The sequence below is a fragment of the Mobula birostris genome, chromosome 5, assembly GCF_030028105.1.
Source record: "Mobula birostris isolate sMobBir1 chromosome 5, sMobBir1.hap1, whole genome shotgun sequence".
Taxonomy (NCBI): Eukaryota; Metazoa; Chordata; class Chondrichthyes; order Myliobatiformes; family Myliobatidae; genus Mobula; species Mobula birostris.
In genome coordinates this window covers 181536748-181551114 of record NC_092374.1, presented here as the reverse complement: position 1 = coordinate 181551114, position 14367 = coordinate 181536748, and the positions used below count along the sequence as shown (strand labels likewise).

The window sequence follows — 14367 nt, the reverse complement described above, 5'->3', positions numbered from 1 at the left end:
ATTGATCGTGTGGATAGTCAGAGGCTTTCCCCCAGGGCTGAAATGGTTGCCTCAAGACATCACAGGTTTAATGTGCTGGGGAGTAGGTACAGAGGAAATGTCAGGGGTAAGTTTTTTTTAATGCAAAGAGTGATGAATGCATGGAATGGGCTGCTGGCAACGGCGGTGGAGGCAGATACGATAGGGTCTTTTAAGGAGACTTCTGGATAGGTACATGGAGCTTAGAAAAATGGAGGGCTATGGGTAAGCTTAGTAATTTCTAAGGTAGGACATGTTCAGCACAACTTTGTGGGCTAAAGAGCCTGTATTCTGCTGTTGGTTTTCTATGTTCCTAAGTAAGAGAGAATGTCTGAGATCAGGGAGGGCCTTTGGTTATGTTGGCCGCTTTATCAAAGGAGCAAGAAGTGTAGACAGTCTATGATGAGGAAGCTGATTTTTGTGATATACTGAGCTGTATCCAGTTTTTCCTGCAGTTTCTTATGGTCATGGGCAAAGCAGTTTCCACACCAGCCTGTGATGCATCTTGATAGGATGTTTTTCATGGTGCATCTATAAAAATTGGGGAAGTGCCACATTTCTTTCCCCTCCTAAGGAAGCAGAGCCATTGTGCACCTTCTTGGCCATGGCATCTACATGGTTAGACCAAGACAGGCTATTAGCGAGGTTCACTCCTAAGAACCTGAGGCTCTCAATCCTCTCGACATCAGCACTTTAGATGTAAACAGGAGCGTGTGCACTCCCTGAAGTCAACAACCAGCTCGATTGTTTAGCCAACATTGAAGTAAGGCTTGTATATCCACAGAAAATAACATGTACTGATTGCAGATTAATCTGGGTTTAACAGTGGTGATGGGAGTGGCCACATCACGCTGTACTTGTGATTTCAAAACATGCTGAGTACACAGAAATGCCAATGTTTGCAATGTTAGACTCACTGTTTTCCTGAATCTCTTCCTTTAGGAGAGTGAGTGAAATGGGGATTATAATGAAACCACTCATGGCAATGAAAGGTTGAGATCCTGTCAAATGTAAATGATATAATTTAGTTGCAAGTATTGTTTTACTGTTAAACCTAGAAATTTTGTACAATAGTGAACTGTTCTTTACCTTTTTTGCCAAGGAAATTCCCAGTAAAGGAGCAGCCAAATTTCAGAATGACAATGGGTGTAATTATGGCCAAAAACAGAGCAGAGACTGTGCATAATGCAACAACAGATATAAAGACAGCACCTGGAGGGAAGATTCAACAATACTGGTTAGTAATTCAAAACACATTTAAATTTCTTTCAAATTCATATTTCGAGGTTCTGGGTAGACCTTGGGAGTAGGTTGTAACTCCTGGAAAAACAGGTGGTGAAAATTCCAAGGATTCAAAAGATTCAAAGTTTATTGTGTACAGTTCTGGTCACTGAATTATAGGAAAGCTGTCAACGAAATTGAGAGAGTACAGAGGAGATTTACTAGCATGTTGCCTGGGTTTCATTTCCTAGGTTACAGAGAAAGGTTGAATAAGTTGGGTCTTTATTCTTTGGAGCGTAGAAGGTTGAGCGGGGACTTGATATGAAGGGGATAGATAGAGTTGATGTGTATAGGCTTTTTCCTTTGAGAGTGGGGGAGATTCAAACAAGAGGACATGAGTTGAGAGTTAAAGGGCAAAAGTTTAGGGGTAACGTGAGGGGGAACTTCTTTACTCAGAGAGTGGTGGCTGTGTGGAACGAGCTTCCAGTGGAAGTGGTTGAGGCAGGATCGGTGTTGTCATTTAAAGTTAAATTGGATAGCTATATGGACAGGAAAGGAATGGAGGGTTATGGGCTGAGTGCAGGTCGGTGGGACTCGGTGAGAGTAAGAGTTCGGCACGGAGTAGAAGGGCTGAGATGGCCTGTTTCTGTGCTGTAATTGTTTTATAAAGGATATATGCAATATACAACTTTGAGATTCGTCTTTTCCACAGAAAGCCACAAAACAAACTATGGTACCAGTTCACAGAAAAACATCAACCCCAGCCCCGAAATGCAGAAAACAAATCACACAAATGGCAACGTATATCATACACCTCTCCCCTACGCGCAAAGGGGAAGAAGAAGGAATGATCAAAATCACAGAAATATAAAACGCAAAATCAAAAGAGCCAATATTCAGTTCAGCTTAGTATTCATTACCTACAGGCTGCAAAGTTGTACAAAATAGTAACAGATAAAGGAGCTACCAGGAAATACTGTCTAATCTATAAACTGCAGACCCAGAACTTCGGTACCATCCTCTGTCAGCATGGAGGGAGAGCGAGGTCATTCAAGTGCAGGGAATTTTCCATTGGGAGCAGTGAGCAGGGGGGGTGGGGGGAAGAGACCGTCAGATGCGAACAACTTCCTCCGGCAGCAGCAAGCAAGAGGCTGGTATCAGGTGCTGAACACTTGCTCACATTCCTCACTCGCCTCGCTGTTTCAATTCTCTTCAATGCACTCATCGTGAGATTGGTGAAAAATAGTGTTGATCTTGGGCTCGTGCCCATTTCTAAGCTTCTTGGGCGCAAGGCCTCCCACTACCTTCTTACAGACAGCAAAGCACCAGGAAATGCTTCCATAGTGACACAAGACTCAGCAACAATGAAAATTAGTGACATTTGCAAATCAGAATCCTTATGACTTGGCAAGGGACCAACTGGTGATTGTGATTTCATACACCTGCTGTCCTTTCCTCAGCAATTTGAGGTGTGGATTTGGAAAGAAATGTCCTTCTAAAATATCAATGTGAATACAGTGTGGGACAACCAAAAGAATTTTCTTTTTTTTGTAATTCATATTTTGTTGAGTTTCATCATCAAACAAACATTTCCATAGGATGTATTTCAGATACTATACATATATATCATATAATCATATTTGTCATAAATCTTCACATAATATTTATCTGAAGTATACTGTTATAAAAAGAAGAGGAAAGAAAGAACAATCAAAAGAAGAAAACTATGTACAGAGTAGGGAGTGATTTTTTTTACAACATATTCATTGATTGTGAGAATAAAATCAGGCCTATGAGATGTTATGTAGTTAAACCATTTTTCCCAGTATGAATAAAATTGTTCCAACTTATGATTAACAGATGTTGTTATCTTCTCCATTTTGTAAATGTCCAGTGTAATTTCCATCCATACACTTGAAGTTGGGCTCTCCTGTGATAACCATTTCCTGGTAAGGGTCTTTTTACCAGCCACCAGCAGTACATCCATTAAATATTTATATTTATCTCTTTTTAACCATTCTTGAGGTATATACCCAAAGTATATGGTCTTACTCTCTAAGTGTATTTATCTGTTAGTATATCATTGAAATTTGCAGAATATAACTTAATGGATCTACTCCCTGAACAAATAAGAATCAAGAAAAGTGAATAATAAAAAGAAAGGTAAGGAGGGTGTGGTTCCAAGGCTGGGGCCTCTAGATGACCCTGGGTTGGGCTAGAAGAAAAGTCTAGCCATGGGGGATAGCCCCTCCTACCTGTGGGTTGAGGGCCCCCGCTGCACTACCTATAAAAGTAAGTAAAAAAAAAACTATGTCTATTACACAGAAATGATTTCCCTGTATATTCCTCCCATGTATATATTCTCATTTAGGTGGAGAAAAAGGAATGAATAAATGATTTTTTAAAAAATTGAGTAATATAAAATCCACATTATAACACGTATTTCTCGAGATAGGTATCTATTTTTGCTTCTGTTTAGTTTATCAGCACTTTTAAAGTTAGCCAAACCTTATGGCTCTTCTGGAGGAGGTGAGGGCTACCCTTGGAGATCTGACAGTCTTTTCCTAAAGTCTCGTCCTGCTCCTGTCCCCTGCTTTCTAGGTTCTCTTACTATTTCCCAAGCAGTTCGGGATAACTGCTCAGCCAGAGTTTCCCTCAGTTTGACCACGCTAATGGACAGTCCTCTGTTCTTCCTGTCTGTAGTCGCCTCTTCCACCGTCTGATATAGTCGCATCCCTTCTTGGTAAAATACCCTCAGTTTAGCAGGGTACGGGGTTTGGAATTTAATCTTTTCTTGCTTTAATATTCGTTTTGCTTCGGAATATTCCTTCAGTTTCTCTAGGACCACCGGGGGATAATCATGATTGAGGTATATTAACTTCCCGTTCCAAAACACCCTCTTCTTACCCCAGGCCCTTCGCAGAATCTTCGCCTTTCTCTTGAATCGAAAGAATCTAAGTACAATGGAGCGCGGTTTATCTTCCCTGTCTCCGGGAGGCCACTGGACAAGCGAATGGTGCACCCTTTCAATTTCAATCTCCGTAGTCTAAGGAATCTCCAGCGCTTCCCGCAGCAGCTTGTCTACAAAGTCCATCATTGACAATCCCTCCGCTCCTTCGGGAACATTATAAATCCTGATATTTTTCCGTCGTGATCTTCCCTCCTGGTCAAGCAATTTACTTTCCTGTTGATTTAATATTTTTATCGTCTTACTTAGTACCTGTTCCACATTTTGCACGCGATCTTCCACCTTCTCAATTTGAGTCTCTGCCACCGCTATTTTCTGATTGACATTGGCGAGCTCTGACTTTATATCATTGAGTTGCTGCTTTATATCTTTTTGGACTTCCCTTATCGCTTCCAAAATCCTTATCATATTTGCCACTTCACCTGCACGAGGCCCATCATTAGCTTCGCCACCACGCGCACGTGTAGGAGAGCCGCACGCTATACCTCTCCCTTCCACAGGCTCCGCAGTGGTGCTTTTTTTTTAAATCTCCATTCTTTCTCCCCATTCTTGCCCCCCTTATCAATTCAGATATTTTCGAAAGATCTTATATTTGATGGATTAACGGGCAAACGTGTGTTTTTCCGGCGGAGCTGTAGATTTAAGCTGCCATTCTGAATGATGATGTCACCGCAACCCCAACCAAAAGAATTTTCATTGGTAGGTTGAAGCATTAAGAATAACATCTGGACCTGTACATTGCTTTGATCTTCTTGACAAAGATAGTTTTAGCCCGATCTAGATACCCTTATTTTTGTCTGAGCCTAAACCTTCTTACATGAGCAGATGAACTACATACATTCTCCACAAGGATTTGGAGATGAACCCAGTAATTATTATTCCATTGCATTTTTCACTTTCCTACTAATCATTCTACTCCTTACTAAATAGTTTTCTCCTTGAATGAAAAATGCAGAATAAGCTTTCAAATTTTGAATACAGGTGGTCCCCGTTTTCCCAACGTTCGCCTTACGACAGCTCGCTATTACGAAAGACCTACATTAGTTACCTGTTTTCGCTAACCGAAGAGTGTTTTCGCTTTTATGAAAAAAGGCAGTGCGCGCCCCGAGCAGCCAAGCTCCTCCCCCGGAACTGCATTCTAGCCGCCATTGCTTAAACATGAGTCTGTGAGCATCTGTGCTTTATCTCGATTTATTTTGTGCTTCCGTTAGCAAGATGAGTTCTAAGGTATCGGAAAAGCCTAAGAGTAAGGGTGTTACACTTAGCATAAAACTGGACGTAATTAAGCATTTTGATCATGGTCAATGAAGGACATTGACGGCGCGTTGAACTTGCCTGTGTCCACCATTTGCACTATTGATACGCAGAGAGAGAATCTTGAAAGCTGCCCATGTTACTGTTGGTTCTGCTCGTAGCAAAATGTCTCTCTTAGTCGGCATCGGATAATGGATAAAATGGAAAGTCTATTGCTTGAGTGGATTGATGGGTGTACAAAGCGTGGTGTTCCCTTAAGTTATCTTATACTTAAGGAGAAATCAGTCAGTCAGTCTTTCTAATAAGCTGAAACAGAAAGCACTGGCTGATGGTGATGAAAGTGTTGTGAAAGTGGAATTTAAAGGTAGTTATGGGTGGTTTGATCAATTTCTGAGGTGAGGGCAGCTTCATAGTTTAACATTTATCGGACAGAGTGCTTCGGCTGATACCGAAGCTGCCGAAAAACTCCCAGCAAAACTGAAGAAAATAATTACAGAAGGTGGTTATTCGTATAAGCAAGTGTTTAACTGTGACGAAACTGCAATTTATTGGAAAAAATTAACGAGCAAGACATTTATTTCGATAGGAGAAAAGCAGGCTAACGGACACAAGGCATCGAAGGACAGGTTTACCCTAATGCCTGTTATGAACGCCACTGGCGATGCTGTCCTTAAGCCTCTACTTGTGTACCATTCAGAAAATCCCAGGGTACTTAAAGGCGTTGATAAGAATACGCTTTCTGTTGTGTTCCGTTCACATCCAAGCGGTTAGAATACCCAAGGGATTTTTTCTGAGTACATGAGTGGATACGTTAGTCCTTTTGTTGAAAAATACTGGAAAGCTCAGGATAGGCAATTTGTCGCCTCCACCTAATGAACTCCTCAATTTGTACAGGAATGATGAACCTATTGCAAACAAGTTCAGAAAGAACATCAGACAATACAATTACCTCTTCCAAATGACATCCTTTGGTGAGAAAGAAGTCATTCCAACTAGGAATTGATGGAATCCTTCTGTGATTATCCAAGGCCAAATCCATCATTACATTGGACATTTAATTCCAGACCCAACCCAGCAAGCCTGATTCCTTCAAGTTTACTTCATGGATATTTAATGTTCATTCTGGTCACATATTTGTCTTGCTATGCGTCTTTCTTCTTTAATAAGCTGAGTTTTCCTTCTTTAATTTCCAAATCAAAAAGATAGCAATAGCATTCAAGAAAATTTAATGTTCATTCGGGTCACATCAGACTGCACTACCCTTCTCTCAAAGGGTGCCCCAAAGGGTCACCCCGTTATCTAGTACAGTGTAAAATTGGCAATCACCGATCTTGGAGATGCTCTCGACAGGCTAACAGTCTCGATGAGAAATGGCGTTTGGAGAAAACTGTGTCCCGAAGCAGTGAACAATTTTAAAGGCTTTGAACCATCAACAATAAATAGAGCAATAGTGACTTTGGCTAAGGAGGCTGGGTTTGTGGAAGTTGACGAAGATGATGTTGAAGAGGTTTTGGCATCCCATGACCAAGAACTGACAGATGAAGAGCTGATGTAATTGCAAGAGGAAAGGATACGAATCAAAACCGAACGCAGTAGCAAAAGTGAGGTTGTCCAGGAACTGATCAAAGAACACTGAGGCTGTCTACAAGAAGGGTCAGAACCGTCACTATTTTCTGAGGAGACTGAGGTCCTTTAACATCTGCCAGACGATGCTGAGGATGTTCTACAAGTCTGTGGTGGCCAGTGCTATCATGTTTGCTGTTGTGTGCTGGAGCAGCAGGCTGAGCGTAGCAGACACCAACAGAATCAACAAAATCATTCGTAAGGCCAGTGATGTTGTGGGGATGTAACTGGACTCTCTCACGGTGGTGTCTGAAAAAAGGATACTGTCTAAGTTGCATGCCATCTTAGTCAATGTCTCCCATCCACTACATAATGTACTACATTCAGCCAGAGACTCATTCCACCGAGATGCAACACAGAGCGTCATAGGAAGTCATTCCTGCCTGTGGCCATCAAACCTTACAACTCCTCCTCTGGAGGGTCAGACACACTGTGCCGATAGGCTGGTCCTGGACTTATTTCATAATTTACTGGCATAATTTACATATTACTATTTAACTAATTATTGTTCTATTACTATTTATTATTTATGGTGCAACTGTAACGAAAACCAATTTCCCCCCTGGGATCAATAAAGTATGACTATGACTAACTGAATGTGAAGCACTTGCGTGAGATTTTCGCTGCGATTGACAGCGCGGCAATGATTGCAGAAAAGTATGACTTTAATTTTGAAGGGGCACGTAGGTTTAGGGCATATTTGCAAGATGGTTTGAGTGCTTACAAAGAACTGTTTGATAGAAAAATGTGTGAGGCTAAGCAGACAAGCATACTGTCATTTTTCAAGCCTTCGACATCAGCCACAGCAGACGACGAACCTCAGCCTTCGACATCGAGGCAGGCAGACATAGAAGACGTTAGTGACCAGTCTTCTGTACCTCCCACCACCGCAACCTCAGCCTAACACACCATCATCAGTGTGCTCGCTGTCTTCCCAATTCCGGTAAGTGAAACTACACTGTACATACATTATTTCTACTTTATATAGGTTTTGTATTTTTGTGTTATTTGGTATGATTGGGTAGGTTATTTTTTGGGTCTGGGAACACGCAAAAATTTTTCCAATATAAATGCAAGACATTTTTGTGAAAGTGGAACTTAAAGGTAGTCATGGGCGGTTTGATCAGTTTTTGAGGCGCCGGCAGCTTCATAGCTTAAAGATTACTGAAGAGAGCGCTTGTGTGAGACTTTCGCTACACTTGACAGTGCTGCAATGATTGCAGAAAAGTATTTCTACTTTATATAGGTTGTGTATTTCTCATATCATTCCTGCTTTTACTATATGTTAATGTTATTTTAGGTTTTATGTGTTATTTGGTATGATTTGGTAGATTATTTTTTGGGTATGGGATTGCTCAAAAATTTTTCCCATATAAATTAATAGTAATTGCTTCTTCGCTTTACAACATTTCGGCTTACGAACGGTTTCATAGGAACGCTCTACTTTTGGATAGCGGAGGAAACCTGTATTATATTTAAATACACATTTTCCATTGCATCAATTATGAATAGGCTCTTGATTAGCCAGGGCATCAAAGGGTATGGGGAAAGAGGCAGGGGAATTGGGATGACTGGAAGAATTGGGTCAGCCATGATTGAATGGCAGAGCAGACTCGATTGGGCGAATGGCCTGCTTCTGCTCCTACATCTTATGGTCTTATGGTCCAATTTGATGTACTGAAGATTGTGTTATTCTTGCACTAACTGGAATTGATTCCCCTGAGGAGTAACCTTATACAGGTTATAAAGTCATGAGAACACATTCCTTTTCCAGGGTAAGGAAATCGAAATTTAAGGTTTCTGAGATTCAAAGAATATGTGAGGTGCCAGTTTTTCCACATAGAGGGTGTTAGACATATGGAATGAGCTGCCAGAGGAAGTGGCAGAGATGGGGACAATAACAATTCACAAAGGACATTTGGAGAGGGTCACTGAGCTTGAGAGGGATATGGACCAAACACATCTTTGTGCTCATACCTTTAATCGCAATCCAGGAGATGAGGGCAATGAAGCTACCAACAACAGACAAAATGTTGCAGTTAACGAGGCTCTGAAACACTACAGAGAAATGAACAATAACATTAGAATGGCTTAATTCCACTTCAACCTACTTGACAGCTATTTATAAATATGAATAAAATGTACACAACCATCATCTCAGGTAATATTGAAGGGACCTGGGTGGGTAAGATTGACAGTGACAGTGATGGCTCATAGATTGTTATGAAATACAAAGCTAACACTCACTTTTACTCTCCCAAATTCACTTTTTTTGTCTCTTATGCTTCACTTTCAATAAAACACTAGGTGCACCTGGATTATTCATTGTTTAAAACCATTAGTTTCTCTGCATCTTCCTTCCTTTCCTCTTTCTTGTTGAACCAACCTCACCAAACATCTTCCACTGCCTAGTATGAAAACTTCTCTAAACACATGCTGATAATATCCAACTCCCAATCACAACACCATTTCAGAGCTCTGTTGGTTCATAATCCTAACAGTGCCCCCTTCTCAAATACAGCTCCTACCATTTACAAATCAGACATCACCATTCTGTATCAAAACTCATTCATAAATATTAGCAGACCATCCCCAAGCTCCACTACCTCTCCAAAGACATGTGACACGAGTAAACAGTTAATGTTTTGAGCCGAGACCCTTCAGCAGGACGGTCGACTGTTTACTCTTTTCCATAGATGCTGCCTGGCCTGCTGAGTCCCTCCACCATTTTCTGTGTGTTGCTTGGATTTCCAGCATCTGCAGAATTTCTGTTATAGGTGTTAGGTGAAACCAGGAGAGGGAGAGAGGTGAAGTAAAGAGCTGGGAAGTTGAATGGTGAAAGAGATAAAGGGCTGGAGAAGGGGAAATCTGATAGGAGAGGACAGAAAGGCATGGAAGAGAGGGAAGGGAGAGCAGCACCAAGGGGAGGTGATGGGCAGGTAAGGAGATAATGTGAGAGAGGGAAATGGGAGAAATGGGAATGGGGAATACTGAAGGGTGGGGCGGGGGGGCTTTACCAGAAGTTCGAGAAATTGATGTTCATGCCATCAGGTTGGAGGCTACCCGGAAGGAATATAAGGTGCTGCTCCTCCAACCTGAGTGTGGCCTAATCATGACAGTAGAGGAGGCCATGGACTGACATGTCAGAATGGGAACAGGCTGTAGAATTAAAATGCGTGGCCCCTGGGGACCCCGCTTTTTCCAGCAGATGGAGCAGACTCCCGATCTATGTTGTGCCTCACCAATATACAGGAAGCTATACTGGGAGCACTGGACACAGTAAATGACCCCCAACAGACTCACAGGTGAAGTGTTGCCTCACTTGGAAGGACTGTTTGGTGCCCTAAATGATAGTTGGGGAGGAGGTGTAGGGGGAAGATGTAGCACTTGTTCCGATTGCAAGGATAAGTGTCAGGAGGGAAATCGTTGGGGAGGAATGAATGAACAAGGGAGTCGCATAGGGAACAATCCCTGTGGTAACAGAAAGTAGGTGGAAGGGAAAGATGTGCTTGGAGGTGGGATCCCACTGAAAATGGCAGAAGTTATGGAGAGTTATGTGCTGGACACAGAAACTGGTGGGGAGGTAGGTAAGGAGAAGAAAACCATATCCCTGGAGGGGTGGCAGGAGATGGGGTGAGGGCAGACGTGTGCGAAATGGAAGAGATGCAGGTAAGAGCAGCATTGATGGTGGAGGAAAGGAAGCCCCTTTCTTTGAAGGAGGAGGACATCTCCGTAATTCTGGAATGAACTGTATATCTACATGCATATTCTGCATTGTTGTATTTTTACTGCTATTCCGTATGGGTTTGTTGACGTATGGGCAGGAACTGAGCATTGTGTCGTGGGGGTGGGGTGGGAGGAGAGGTGGTGGGTGTCAGGACTCTTACTGCGTGATTGATATTTTGTCTGTGTTTACTGTGTGTGACTGTAGTTAATGTGTCTTTGCACCTTGACTCCTAGTAACGCTGCCTCATTTGGCTGTATTCATTAGTATTCATATATAGTTAAATGACAATTAAACTTCAATTGAGTTCAAGTAAACTGAATTGAATTGAATTGAAAAGCCTCATCCTGAGAGCAGATGCAGTGAGGATGAAGGAATTGAGAGAAAGGGGATGGCATTTGTACAACTAACAGGGTGGGAAGTATATTCCAGATATCTGTGAGAATTCACCCCTCCCCACTGACCTCCCTGCTGGCACTTACCTTGCAAGCTGAACAAGTGCTATACCTGCCCCTATACCTCCTCCCTCACTATCACTCAGAGCTCCCAACACTTTCAGGTGAGGTGACACTTCATCTGTGAGTCTGTTGGGGTCATCGACTGTATCCAGTTCTCCTAGTGTTCCCTCCTGTAAATCAGTGACACCCAATGTAGATTGGGATCCCACTTCACCGAGCACCTATGCTCCATCTGCCAGAAAAAGTGGGATCTCCCAGTGGCTAATCATTTTAATTCCACTTCCCACTCTGACATGTCAGTCCATGATCTTCTCTACTGTCGTGATGAGGCCACACTCAGGTTGGAGGAGCAACACCTTATGTTCCATCTGGGTAGCCTCCAACCTGATGGCATGAACATCGATTTCTCAAACTTCCAGTAATGCCACCTCCCCACCACCACCATTCCCATTCCCTCTCTCATGCATCTCCTTACCTGCCGATCACCTCCCCCTGGTGCTCCTCTTCCTTCCCTTTCATCCATGGTCTCCTGTCCTTTCCTATCAGATTCCCCCTTCTCCAGCCCTTTATCTCTTTCACCAATCCTAACTCTTTGCTTCACCCTCCCCCCACTCCTGGTTTCACCGATCACTTGTGTTCCTTCCTCCACACCCCTCACCTTCTTACTCTAACTTCTCATCTTTTCTCCTCCAGTCCTGATGAAGAGACTCGGCCCAATCATCGACTGTACTCTGTCCCATAGATGCTGCCTGGCCTGCTGAGTTCCTCCAGCATTTCGTGTGTGTTGCTTGGATTTCCAGCCTCTGCAGATTTTCTCTTGTTTCTGAGGTGAAATATTTTGAATGTATTTGTCTTAATGTATTGTCTTATTGCACTGGGTACAGAACAGGCTATGAGACCCACAACATCTCACCTATAGTATTGATGAGACCCACAACATCTCACCTATAGTATTGATGAGACCCACAACATCTCACCTATAGTATTGATGAGACCCACAACATCTCACCTATAGTATTGATGAGACCCACAACATCTCACCTATAGTATTGATGAGACCCACAACATCTCACCTATAGTATTGATGAGACCCACAACATCTCACCTATAGTATTGATGAGACCCACAACATCTCACCTATAGTATTGATGATCTGCACTCCAGAAAGGCTACGAACACCATGCTGTACACATATGCATTTCTGCCAATGAAAATGATCCATCATGTTTCACAGATGCCTAGTTTTAAAGCTGCCAAATCTGTTCTACTGCAAGTCAATCCTATTCAGCATGCTTGCAGAGAAACACAACATGATGGAAGGTGCAAAGACTTGCCTTCACAAGGCCTGTGTGGCACTCACTTCCACTAATACTATTGTCGGCAGAAGCATCCACTACAGGTAGATTAGGAAGGACAAAGCCAAGTCAGTTTATCCCTCCCATGCCCCAGACCCATTCTGACAGCGATATCATTCTGGCTAGCTGGTTGATTTATTGAGGTGATACCCAGCAAAACTCGGTGATGGATATTGAAGCCTCACAACCTATTCAACATTGGACACATACATTACCTTGCTTTGATTTCTTCTCCAAACATGACAGAAGCAAGAATCCACTATAAGATACCAAAGATGATACCAGTCCTGTGATTGACGCAATAATAATTATAGAGTCTTTGCCAGAAATACCTGTTATTGAAATATTCACATAATAGAACAGAGTCAGAGAGTTATAAACAACAAAAACAGGTGCTTTGACCCAACTTGTCCATGTCAACCAAAGTATCTTAATGAGATGGTCCCAGTTACCTGGGATTCCCAACCTGGGGTCAACAGAACCCTTGGCAAATTCTATTAGTCCATGGTGTAAAAAGATCCTGAACCCCTGCTCATAATCTTTTCTATACACATACCTCTCTGAATGTATTTTACATTTTGTAATTGACTCTACTGCTTTATCTGACACCTTGATCCATATACCCACCCCCTCAAGTGTGAAACACCTTTCTCTCAGCTCCCCCAAGCCTTTCCCTTCTCACCTTAAACCTATGACCTCTAGTTTTAGACTCCCCTACCTGGAAAAAGACTGCGACAATCCATCTTTCCTATGTTCCTCCTGATTGCTTTTAAAATTCTATTAAGGTCACCCACCTGATAGTCTTTTTGCCAGTGAAAAGAGTCCAAGCCTATCTAATCACACAATTTAAAAAGGCATTTGAGAAAATGACCATTAGTACTCCCATATTTCAATACAGACCATTTGGTAGACTCATCTGTCAGGAAATTGAAATTAAATTAGGGTTGATGTTGCTTCAAGTCCGTAATGAATGAAGGTTCTTGTCTACTGCATTACTGCAACTGAGTTATCATACCTCCAAGAATGCATGGTGAATGTGGTCTATTCAGCGATGCCTGCATTAATTTAGTTGGTTATTCAACTCATCACAGATCTTGGTGAATTTATATGTAGTTATAAAACAAAACCTTGATCTATCCAGTGTATTTTTAGAGAATGTGATGATTTATATGATTTCACTGTTGCAATTTGTAAGAGGAAGATTTAATCTGCTGAAACAGAAAATCTGATTTGTTAATAATGGTTGAGAAATAAATATTCTGGAGCACAAGAGTGAACTTAATCAGAATCAGGTTTAACATCACCAGCCTACATTGTGAAATTTGTTGACTTTACAACGGCAGTACAATGCAATACATTATAATGGGATAAAACACTGAATTGCAGTATGTATATATATGTGCCTTCAGGCTTCTGTACCTCCTTCCTGATGGAAGCAATGAAAACAAGGAATGGCCTGGGTGATAGGGTTACTTCATGATGGACGCTGTCCTTTTGATGCATCGCTCCTTGAAGATGTCTTGGATACTACAGAGGTTAGTGCACATGGTGGAACTGGCCAACTTTACAACTCTCTGCAGCTTACTTTGATCCTCTCCTTCTCTATTGAAAGAAGCACCACACCCAGGGCCATGACCCAGAAAGCACTTTTGGGATTACATGCTTACCTTGCAGTATTTGTAGGCCAATGGGGAAAAACCTAACATCATGTCTTTTGTGATTGGCTGCCAGTGACTAGTGGTTTTC

At 42.1% G+C, this 14367-nt stretch overlaps 1 protein-coding gene across 4 annotated transcripts in view; it reads right to left on the bottom strand.

Moving 5' to 3' along the window:
- Positions 1-14367, bottom strand: part of LOC140198103 (uncharacterized) — a 78550-nt gene that overhangs the window by 14584 nt on the left and 49599 nt on the right. For 2 of the 4 annotated variants that reach the window (XM_072259009.1, XM_072259008.1), the window contains exons 4-7: positions 12837-12953; positions 9062-9142; positions 1108-1230; positions 936-1019 (exon numbers count right to left, since the gene is read on the bottom strand). In XM_072259009.1, the coding sequence (XP_072115110.1) occupies positions 936-1019; positions 1108-1230; positions 9062-9142; positions 12837-12953 (405 nt within the window). The remainder of the gene's footprint in view (positions 1-935; positions 1020-1107; positions 1231-9061; positions 9143-12836; positions 12954-14367) is intronic. The other 2 variants (XM_072259010.1, XM_072259011.1) reach the window with 2 other exon arrangements.